The 12,198-nt window shown below is 32.0% G+C and overlaps 1 protein-coding gene across 6 annotated transcripts in view; it reads right to left on the bottom strand.

Moving 5' to 3' along the window:
- Nucleotides 1-3,218: 3,218 nt before the first annotated feature.
- Nucleotides 3,219-12,198, bottom strand: part of LOC129216175 (5'-AMP-activated protein kinase subunit gamma-1-like) — a gene marked incomplete at its 3' end in the record, with an annotated part of 463,409 nt that continues 454,429 nt past the window's right edge. For all 6 annotated transcript variants that reach the window (XM_054850349.1, XM_054850351.1, XM_054850350.1 and 3 more), the window contains 3 exon segments: nt 3,219-3,252; nt 8,223-8,326; nt 10,062-10,113. In XM_054850349.1, coding sequence (XP_054706324.1) covers nt 3,219-3,252; nt 8,223-8,326; nt 10,062-10,113 — 190 coding nt within the window.

The following is a 12,198-nucleotide window of genomic DNA, read 5'->3' as shown; positions in this document are numbered from 1 at the left end:
GAATCTTAAAAGTGTTTTTTGCCATTTAAAAAAATAAAATTAATGGCTATTCCATTTCTTTTTATGTATGTATATATTTAGAACAAAATATTTTCAAAAAATTTTCATTTCCCAATTTGTTTGCATAGCTGTATTATTTGCTAGAATAAAGAGCCTATAAACACAGTTTTTAATGTATTATTTTATTAAACATTCAGCATCCATCAAATTAGCCTGTTATTTTTATTATTTACAAAATAATTTTTTATTTACTTTTTCTCTGAAATATTGATTCCACTTAAATGTTTTTCCAACTTCTTTATGTAGTATGATGATTAATATTTTATTACCTTTTGCAGAGATTCAAACTTTTTCAGAAATATTTTGTGATGCAGACAAATAGTTTGAATTCTTGTTCTGATTCAGTTCGTAGCTTTAGGAAAATTTGTTCATCTTCAGACAAATCATTAACATTTTCTATAACTTGTGTGCTCCATGACTAAATTTGTGACAACGAGTTGATGTCAACTCTCCTACACTGCACTTCCTTCCATTTTTCTTACTAAAACAGGTAAATATAAGCAGCTCTAAGCGCACAGAACATCTAAATTCAATTTACTGCAATAGTTGTGAAATTAAAGTATCTCAAAGTTTGACTCAAATATCTGACAGTTTCAGTCTTACTTTATGTTCATCATTTAATTTGCTTCTCTGTGTGTGGGAAAATCCTTTTGATCCTTGAAACATTGATCAAAAGGGGATATCAAATTTTTTAAAAAAAAGATTTTTTCTGACTCAACAGTATATTTATTTGTAACATTGAATCAGATGGCAAAAAAGGAATAGTTTTAGAAAATACCCTTTAGAAACTCTCAGTTTAACAATATGATCCTTTTTCTTGCAATAAAACTAGAACAGTCTTTAAATTTATAACTTTTTATACAGGACTATGAGTCTAGCTGTTTGGTAGGAATATACGGCGCATAATTTTCATTTGACTGCAATTTCGAGTTTGAGTGCTTAAGAATTTTCTTTTAGTTTTGAAAAACAATAGAATTGCTTTAATAACCAGATATTTAAAAAAAGGGTATTTTTTTTTTATCAACAAACATATTTGTATGCCCACTTGTTAAGAGAAACTCCATCTGAACAAATTTCATGAACTCCTTTTTTACATACACCACAAAGCAAGTTAAATAGTTAATTATTTTGATTTTTTTTTTAACTGTGTAATTCACACTGTAGCAAGTTTCACACAGAAAATTTTTCTTAAGAAAAAATATTTTTTCCCATCCTTGATGTATTTTTGGGTGGCCAATCATTCCTTCTCTTTTTAATCATTAAAAGCTCATAGGAAATTGTTGCTAACAAACAGGGCAACTCTTTGTCCCACTTTAATAGAGTGAAGCAGGCGTTCGCATATGCTCTATGTACTGTTTCCATTAAGTTTAATCAAATTTTTCGATCAAAAGCTACTGAGAAAACAAAAGTATTTATATGCTTTCAACTTCATATACCTTGTATCCATAAGTGTAATTTCTTCAGCACTCTATGGAAGTCCGTGCCTTGCAAGAGACAAATGAATAAATGATGCGTAAACAGTACATGAATTATAAACTTCTGCCATTACAATAGTATTTTTGAGAACCCTCTTTTCTACCCCTCAGCCCTCACGAACACCTAGGGGTTCGCAAACCACTGGTTGGGAAACGTGTAGATGAAGGATTTGTGTTTCACTTTTGCAGTAGGAGAACATTTCACAGGCTGGAAGAAAGATGAGAAGAGAACACTTTTGAATAGGCTACCATGTCAGTGGCGCAGCAAAGAGGGGGGGGGGGGGGGGTGAACCCCCTCCCTCCCAAAGGCATTGGTTTTAACATACATGCGTATTCTAATACAATAGTTTATGCATATGAAAGAACTATTTTGATGAAAAAATCCTGTTTTAGAAGATATTTTTGATCAAGAAATCCCCTTCAGAAGGTATTGTTGATCAGAAAACCCCTCCAGAAGGTATTACTGATCCAAAAAAAACCCTTCCAGTCGGGATTTTTGGTCCAAAGGCCCCCTGCAGAACGTATTTCTGGCTGCACTAGTGTACTATGTAATGAAATTTGTAAAAAAAATAGCATTTTTGTGATTAAAAAAAAATTAAGAGTATTTCATGTGCAAATTATTGTGATATTTTCTTTTTAAATAAATTCATTTTTTGATAATAGTGTGGGAAAATAAATAAATAAATAAAATTAAATTAAAAAAAAGAAAAGAGAAAAACAATGAAGCAGATTTATTTTTAAGCTAAAAACAAAAAGAAATGAAAAAGCCATTAATTTTATTTTTTTTAATGGCAGAACACACATTTAAGATCAACAGGATAAAAGAATTTTTTTGATTATCATATTCCCTTTGGTTGATATTGACTTTAACGTATTTCATACTTTTAGAAAAAAAATTACGAAAATAATTTTTTTTCTACTTTTAAAATATTACTTAGAATTTTTTTTATATTTTTTTCTGAAATCCTCATACTTTCTTTAATATTAGTGTAAATTTTCATAAAAATTGGCTAAAAAATAAATGAAATATAAATTATTTTCAGTCAAGGAGCAGAATCGTCATAGTTTGGAAAATACTAAACATTCAAAATTTCGACTGGCTGTAAAATGAAAACTAAACCAGATTGAGAAGAAAAAATTGATGTGGATACTTTTCTACATTAAAGGACTAAACTCACCAAGTTTTATCAAAATCCGTGTCGGTGGGTGTCAAAATGCCATTTTTTTGGTTGAATTGACATGGAATGACCCCCCTTTGATATAAAAACTAGAAGGAAGATGGGTAACAGCCACAGTTGCAAGCTTTTGCCCTGGCTTGGAAATTGAAGATCATACACTGAACTTAACACACTTAAATACACATAACTTAACACACAGGTCAAACTTAACACACAGGTCAAAGGTAATTTATTGTAGCTTGAGAACTGAATCTTAAAATTTAATACGGAAATATTTTCACTTAATATTTTATCTTTCTTAAATATTTTTTTTTTCAAGTATTTGCCCATAGCACAGGTTCTATACTATCCAAAAGAAAAAAAAAAGAATGTAAGAGAATATTGTGAAAAAATTTTCTACTCCAATATACATAATTTCAATAATTTTGGAGCTAATGTTTTTAACTGATTAGAGTAAAATAACTGGCTTAAACAAATATATGTTGATAGAAATAAGTACACTTACCATTGTGAACTAAAGCAAAAAATGCCTTCTTCACCTAAAACATGTAAAAAAGAAATGAGCAGACACTTTCACACAACACTGCATTCAACAAAATGTTAATGTTATACATTGACAAGATTCTCCAAACCAGTCCCAGCTCGAAAAAATCCAGTCAGTTTTTTTCCCCCACTTGAAAAACCAAAATCACTTGGTAATTTTTTTTTTTTTTTTTTTCAGATTTTGCTGCACATTGAAACAATTTACTTTTAAAACAAATTAAATAACTCTAGTGATCAATACCAAGTCCAGAAATTGTCAATTTCCTTTCAGGACAATTTATTTAGCATTAGAAATTAAAACTGCATATGGATTTCAGTTATTTAATAAAAAAAACTTAGAAGACAAGAATAATCAATAATTCAATTAATTTCAAAGATAAAAAAAAATACATACATACACACAATATTTGTAAGCTCAGGGGTTGCAAAATTACCATTCTTTCACATTACATGCAATATACCAGACAGTTAGGTTATCACATCCAGAGACAGCAGTTTTGTCAAAACTCATCAGTCTGGGATAGTGAATAACTGAGCTGGAGGCAGATGTCATCTCATTGAAGCTGAGATTGCCAACAAACTGGTAGATAAAGTGAATTTCTCTCCAGCGAATGTCCGCAGCATGATGTCGTTGACACTTAAATTGAAGGCAAAGCTTGGGCATTTAGCAGTAAGTTGCCACCTCTAAGCCAGGGCTAAGGCAGAACTACATGCAATATACCAGAAAGTCTGGTTATCACATCAAGAAACTGCAATTTCATTCTTGTTAACAAGAACGAATGTTAACTTTCTGTTAAATACCCAAGCTTTACCAAGTTTCAATATACGAATTGAACCGCTTCATGCTGCAGGTGCTGTCAACACAAGGACAGTTTGATGATATTTAAAAAAAGTAAGAAATCTTTGCTTATGCTCAGCTCAGTGCAGTCCTGGGGGAAAAAGAGGACAGGATTCTTACAAATGTGAGCATAATTAAATGTAATCAAAAAGTTGGGGTATTTTGTGCTAAAAAAATGAGGGGACTCGAATATAAAAATAAAATAAGGGGATGGCGTCCCTCATCAACTACACTACAGGCTTGGCTTAGTTTCAAAATATTTATCAACATATACTAACAGTGGCGTAGCTAGACCCGACTTTCGGGGGGGGTTACTTCTTTTATATATATATATATATATATATATATATATATATATATATATATATATATATATATATATATATATATATATGTATATATATATATATGTATAATCGCTTGGAATTTTTTCCTTTTCTTCTTTTTTTTTCTTTCACTTCTCTCTTCTTTTTCTCTTTTTTTTTGAGACTAACTTTTCGGGGGGGTTTTGTCCCCAAAACCCCCCCCTTAGCTACGCCCCTGTATACTAACCCACATTTAATTACAAGTTTTGCTGTTTGAGATGTTGATTAAACAACATTGCAGGGCAGACAAAATAAAAAAATCCTTTAATTCAAAAATTCAAAAAACCATTATCTCTTTGAATAATAATCCCTTACAGTATTAGCTTAATATTTTAAGTTGAGTTTTAGGACAGGATATTCCTATTAAGCTTTCCTGCTAATGCAAAGCTTAGGCTAAGTTCGGAAACACCTCTCCGGTCGCACCGTGCGGTTGGTCAGGTTGCGGTAATGACATCGCTGGAATTTTTCTATTGCCTGGTGGAACAGCTGTGTCTCCGAACGCTTGTGGTTACATCACTGTAGTTTTAGTTCAGCAGCAGACGATGCTCTCATAAATGCTCCAATCACAGAGCATGTAAAATTCATACACAATCGGATTGGCCAAACCATACCATGTGATCTTGCAAACCACGTCGACCGATGTAAAGCAATCGCATGCATTTTTGATAGAGACGTACCGAGTAGCACTTTGGCCGAGTAGCCGAGTACCGAGTACTCGGCCTTTCACTACTCGGCCGAGTACCGAGTTACCGAGTACTCGGCCTTTCACTACTCGGCCGAGTTACCAAGTACCAATTATGTTTTAAGAAGAACCACCGACACACATGTGATGAATTTTGAACTTATTGGAATAGTAGTATAAACCTCCTTGTCCATATAATAGTTTTAAAACTAAATTCCTGCTGAAATTTAATTACACATTATATAAACAATTTTGTTTGTGTCAAAAATTTTACAAAAAAATTATTTTTAAAATTCAAAATAAATAAATAAAAGGTATGATTAATCAAGTTGGAATTAAAACAAATTACAGTGAAATCCCTCTAATGCAGACACCAATGCATTTGTCCACAATAGAGAGGTGTCCGCAGGACAGGGGTTTAATAATGTTATTTGCATTGGAACTGGGGAATTAAAAACTGTCCGCATAAGAGGGGTGCCCGTTAGGAGTGGTTTTACTGTATATCAATCAATTATAGTTCTAGTCTGCCAAACATAAATAATTTTTAAAAGCAGATAAAACAAATGTGCAGGAACACTGCAGACACGTGTTTCTGACCCCCCGTTACAAGGAACGTCTTTTTCAGTGCATAACATGTGAGCTAAAGAATGTAAAGACATACGACAAAAAAATCCTACTTTTGTCGGATGCCTTTAAATCCACGAGCTCCCATTTTGTGCATTGAAAACGAAATTCCTTGTAATGCCAAAACACGTGTTTGCAGTGTTCCTGCAGTGTGCTTTTAACGTTGTTTTATTTCCTTTTATTTTTTAAGCAAAGGTAATTTATATTTTTTATAACTAATTTTTGTTTGTAGCAAAAATCAATTTTTAATATAAAAATTCCATATTTTCTATACATACCTTTTTGGCATAATTTTTAATAAATAAGTTTTATTAACTTTGGGGACATTAAAATAAAGATTTATTCCACAAACTTCATTATTCTCAAAATTTAAATTTGACTTATAAATTTTAACTGTAAATGATTGAAGAATATAATGCTTGCTCTTTTTTTTTATAAATTTTAGTATCTGTCTTGGACAATATTCAATTTTTTGCAACTACTCGGTATTGGCCGAATATCTGATCAGAATTTCGCCGAGTACCGAGTACTCGGCAAATTGGCCGAGTAGGCCGAGTACCGAGTAGTTACCGAGTACTCGGTACGTCTCTAATTTTTGAACGCTGGTCGGTGGCACCAAAAATCAGATGATTGTGTTTCCATACGCTTGCGGTGGCACCGTTGCGACCATGGTGAGTTTCTGAACTTACCCTTAGTGGAATTTATATGAGGACTAGCAGTACCCTCACAGCGATGCTCGTGCTAAAAATTTAATGGAAGTCCGTTGAATAAAAAAAATTGACGCCCCCTTCTCCTCTAATGTTTAATGATCATTTTTCTTTGTAAAAAATGCGTACACACCTTTTTTTTTAAAAAAAGTAAGTTTCTTCAGAATTTAAAACTTTTCGTCAAATTATTAAATTAGATTTACAGTTGCTTTAAAACTCTATTTAGCCAGTGAAGCAATTTTTACTACAATTTAAAATATTACGCCAAGTAAACAAAAAAAAATCAAATAATATCTTTCATATTTAAAAATAATTCCGCAACTCTATCGTTTATTGCAAAACTTGCCCAGCAACCACGCTAACATAATCGATCCGTCTATCGAAAAAAAACATCCCGTGGAACATTCAAAATTTGTGGAACATTCAAAAATCGTCAGAAAAGAAAAAAAAAGAAAACGTCATACCTTTCACTCGGATAAAAACAAATCAAAGTTTCTTTTCTTTCAAAACAAATCGCCAAAAGAATGAATTACACTAACGGTTGCCTTAAAACAATAATCCTAGACTGAACTGCTCAGCGCCTAATGCGCCAAGGGACCACTCTACCGGAACCCAGCCCTTTTGCGAGTGAAGCAGATGTTTTTTCTTTAGCAATAATAAATTTTTTGCCAAACAAACAAAAAAGTATAAAACCACATTAACAGTAGCTTTCAAATTTTTATATATTAAGAGCTGCGTTACACGGTTTTGCCCGGTCTACCTTGAGAATAAAAATTGTGTCAAGTGACATATATTTAACAATCAGGCTTAAATAAAAGAAAAAAAAATACCATGCAAAATTACCCTTTCAAACAATGACAACAGATATTAAAATACTTTTAAGAAATTAAAATGCGAAAGATGGATTTTAAAAGCGTAACCATGGAAACATGAAATAAAATAAGTTTGAGAAATTAAATGCAAAATATAGAAATAAACAATGGTTTCAAAAAGTGTAATCGTGGAAACGCGAAAATAAATGGATTGACAACTTGAATCAAAATGACCTATTTCAAAATTGATTTAAAAACGCTTGTAATTTTTTTTTCCTTTGAAGATAGAAGCTAATTTTTTCGACCGTATGTCCAGAGAGATCTGGAGTAAAAAATGTTGCTTTTTCAAATGGTGTCAAAAAGAAAACTGTGGGACAATTCCTTCACTTTTTATTGATAGATTTAATGAAGAAAGTAGTGGCCAAATTTCAGCTAAGCCTAAAAAAGTTACAGCTGAAAACGCAAATTACTCCCGCCGTAATTAAGTTAGAGCATTGAAACATTGTTTAGAATGCGGAAAATTTTACCAATTTCATTAATACATAATATTAATATGTGCAAGAAATTTTTCCTCCCTTTAATAGCTAATTTATGTGAAATTTGGGTCTAAATTGAAATAAAAAAAGAACTATTTATCGGATTTTTTTCGAATTATAGCCTATGTCACTCAGTAAGAAAGCACCTTTCATATAATGAAGAAATTTCTCAAATAGGTGCAGTAGTTCCGGAGATTATCTTGAACATATGAACACACAAAAATCCGCCCTCTCTTTTTATAATATTAGCATACATAACTGGAGAATTCTAGAACAACCCGATTGATGCTCGATATCATTTATTCTAATTAACTAGACAAACTTATTCATGATGTTTTAAGCTGCAAAGAAACAATATTATTAATAATATTTAATAAATTATTTTAACAATCCACTACTTACCAATAACTGTGTATCAAACACTACAAGTTTGGCACTAACTGGAATTAGGTCATAACAACGATAACATTTGAAAAACTTAACAAAAACTAGATTTTCATCTTCACCTAAAAATTGTAAAAAACCATAAATAAGATATTTGGAAAACCTTTATTCAATACCACAAGCAAATCGATATAGCATTTCAACTTTCAATAGGTACCTTAAGAAACAAACAAATAACTTGACTGACAAAGAGCATTGCATACCAAGTTCCCACATTTTAATAATGATTTATTTTTTATTTCAAATTTGGTATCATTAAATATTTTAGATCACTACATAATAATAGTCTGCTGAAACAATTAAGTTGATTGAAATTATCATCCAATTTTTTTTCTAATGAATGTCGAAAAAAGACTTTATTCTGCTTTTGATAACGCATTGCTTCAATTCATTGCACATCCTGAACTTGAGACCCATTGGCTAAAATGGTTAGACCGTTGTGAAAAGTTCAAGTCCCGAATGGCTGAAAAATACCCTTTTAATGATTTATTTTCTTCAGCAGAAGTCTGATCCAAATTTCTAAAAATATATAATCTAAACTCATTGCAGAATCCTGAGCTACAGTTCTGTTGTTGTTATAATCAACAAAGAAGACATTGATTTTAACACAATAAATCAATGGTAATAAAAAAAAATCTAACAAAATAGAGGCATTGATTTTAATTTATTTCAGTGCTTTAGTGCTGTATGGCATTTCAAAGTGGAGGCCTTTTAGCTCAATGGGTAAGAGGGTTTCTGCTAATAACTCAGAAGTCATGAGATTGATTCTCCCTAGTTTTTGAATGGCTAATCTACCTCAGCTGAATTCTGGTCCAAATTTCCATGCACTTTAAGAGATTGTTTTTGAAAATGCATAAAGCAATAACAACATTAACAGAAATCATGTATGTTCTGTTTACAGTACATAAAGAACATTTTGATCAGAATAAATTGAATTAAATATACAGTATAAACCACAATCTAACGATTGTCAAGGGACTGGAAGAAGTCATCGTTAAATTAAGAATATTGTTAAATTGAGAAGCATTATATTTTCAATACAACTAAATTTGGACCAGTGAAACATATCATTAAATTGAGGAAATCATTAAATCAAAGTTATACTGTGAATGCTCTTTAATTTTCATGTTGCAATGAGTAATTTTTTTACTTCTCTTATAACTCAAAGTTTGATTTAAATTGTGATTAAAAAACCTCTATGAATAAACAAGTAAAAAATATTGATAAAGTAATATTCTTCCCATATTCTTTAAAACTCATATTCATAAATACTATGATTTCTGTCTAATAAGTAGCAATTCAGTGAAAAGAAAAAAGTTCATGAGTCGGGTTCTCACTTCTCACTCAAATAAAGCCACCTACAACTTGTCATACTCTGATGTCTAACCATGGCCCCAGTTAATCCTTATAGGTCGTGGCAATCCCTGAAACTCATGGCAACAACGAGGGTGCTACAAGAAACTCCTGTTTCCATTACGTTGCCATTGATTCATGGATGCAGGGGTTCCGTTCAGTGTCTCTTGAGGTCAAACGGGCAACGGCCAATCAAAAATAAACAAACTTTTAAACGTTGACATTGATCGGTGGATGCATGAGCTGCATTGGTTAAACACAGAAAATTCATAAATTGTCAAGGCCCGTTAAGTGCTAGTGCCCTCTAGTGGAGCCATTGTCTAACACAAGTAAATAAAACAACTATACCATTGACAAAAGAAAGTATTTGTGTACAACATACATGGGTAGTATAGATGCATACACAAATATGAAATTTCAGCAAATAAGATACTTTTAACATACCTAGGTCTTCAATGTCAATTTTATCACAAAGTGGATCTGCATGTAATGGAAGCTGAAATAAAAAATTGTACAATAAATAAGTATGAAAACCAAACACAGATCTTCATCCAAGTAGGACCAGATCATAACAATGTAGGGTCCGAGGCACACATTATCAACCTCACACTCTTTTTTTGACTTTCCCCCCCAGTATATATATATATATGTTACGGCCAAAGCCCGAAATCGGCCAGTTCGCGAATTGGCTGGCCAATTCGCGAACTGGCCAACATTATCAAAAACGTACCGGCCAATGCCCGAAATTTTCTTCATTTCGGGCTTTGGCCGGCCAATTCGCGAAGTGGCTATGGACGATCGGCCAAAGTACGAAGAGATAAACCAAGACCAGATTGTGCTTCACTGTTAAAAATGTAGCATTTTAAAATAAGTACTTTTGTGCACAGTTTTTTTTTTTCTTGAAGTTCATTTGTTTCACAAACGAGTTCAAATATAAGGGATACCTCTGTGTTAAAAATGAACTTATAACACATAAAAATATGATCTCGTGTCATTCTGTTTCTATATTAAAGCCATAATAGATATTATTCAGTGACAGTAAATGATGTAACAACGTGATTGCGTAAAGAAGATTGGATTTGCGCCCTTCATATGAACGAATTACATCTTAAATAAATGAGTTGTGTTAAGTGTCCGAATGCAAAGGTAAATTGAGGCAGTGAGAAGGACGGGATGTAAGTGGACATTTTCAAGTTTTGAGCAAAACGACTATAAAGATAACGTCCTAGGTAGACTTTCATTTTTTTTTATAAATCATGCTGTACAGCAGTATCTACCAGGGCTACTATTACTATCTCTTGCCCCAAGACAAAGGAGGGGCTCACCTACCATTTGTATGCGTTATCTCCAAATTTTTAATTTTGTCACATACATCCGTTTGCTTCTCACTGCCTCTATTGAATTAAGGACGATCGACAGTCTTTTTATGCTCCATAGACCTAATTTTAAAGATTCTAGATCATATTGTACCAAGAAATATTGTTTCAAAAGATTTTAAAGTATTTTGCAAAGCCTCAATACTAAGGGTTCAATAAGACAAACATAAAGAAAAAATAGCTTTCTTGTTAATATTATTTAAAGACATTACTTTAATGCCACGTTTTGTCGAAATTCCCCTACATGTCCTTATTAATATTTTATACAGAAATGTCATTATGTTCATTTTAATTTACACTTAGTATTGTTTTTTTCCCTTTGTAAAACAGTTCGTATTTTTATGAATCAATATTTCGGAAGGGAATGCAATCTGGAAAACTTAGCATATTTTTCTTTTTCTTTCTTTTTTTTTTTTTACATTAAAGAAAGGTTGTTCTTACTGTCATAGTATTTATTTTAATTCTTCCTTTTTTTCAAACGTTTTTACTCATGTTTTACTGCATTTATTTTATGTTAATCTGATTGTGCGTATTTTAACTGAATTTCTTTTCGTCTTGCTGTACTTGCAATGCGAATTTTAATTTAAAACTTTTTCTTCTAGAGGATGCGGAATGATCATTTACAGAAATTGTGTTGCGTATTTGAGCTAAATTCTTTTTTCCTAAGGGGGATGAAGGAGCAAGATTTTCCTTTTGTTCTAGATACAACGTGTTTTTAGTTACCTTCTTTTTTCCAGCGAGGAAGGTGGAAGAGCGGGATTATCGTTTAAACGTTTTCGTACGAAAGGTATCATTAATCCATGCGAGTTTGGTTCGCTCGCTAATCTACTGGGTTACAGTTGCGTTGTTATTTGGCGAGTTTGGAGAAAAAAACTACGGAATTTTTTCATTATTTTACATTTCAAAGCAACTGTTTATGTAATTTAATTGCTTTTCATTTAGTGAAATATTTTAAATTGCAGATATAAATTATTATTTTTTTTGGGTTCTCTTAAAAAGTGTATGCATTTTAATATAAGAAAATAATTATTTTGCATCAAAGAGATATGGTGGGGTAGATTTTCATTTATTCAAGTAACTTCCTTTAAATTCTTAGCATGGGAGTCGTCATGCGGATATTGTCTGTAATAATTAAAAGTACTCTCATAATTTTCGAAATGGCTTATCGCACCAACGCAACGGCGTGAATAGCCCGTGGGTACAGA

The sequence above is a fragment of the Uloborus diversus genome, chromosome 2 (assembly GCF_026930045.1).
Source record: "Uloborus diversus isolate 005 chromosome 2, Udiv.v.3.1, whole genome shotgun sequence".
NCBI lineage: Eukaryota > Metazoa > Arthropoda > Arachnida > Araneae > Uloboridae > Uloborus > Uloborus diversus.
This window is presented reverse-complemented; position numbering and strand designations above follow the sequence as displayed.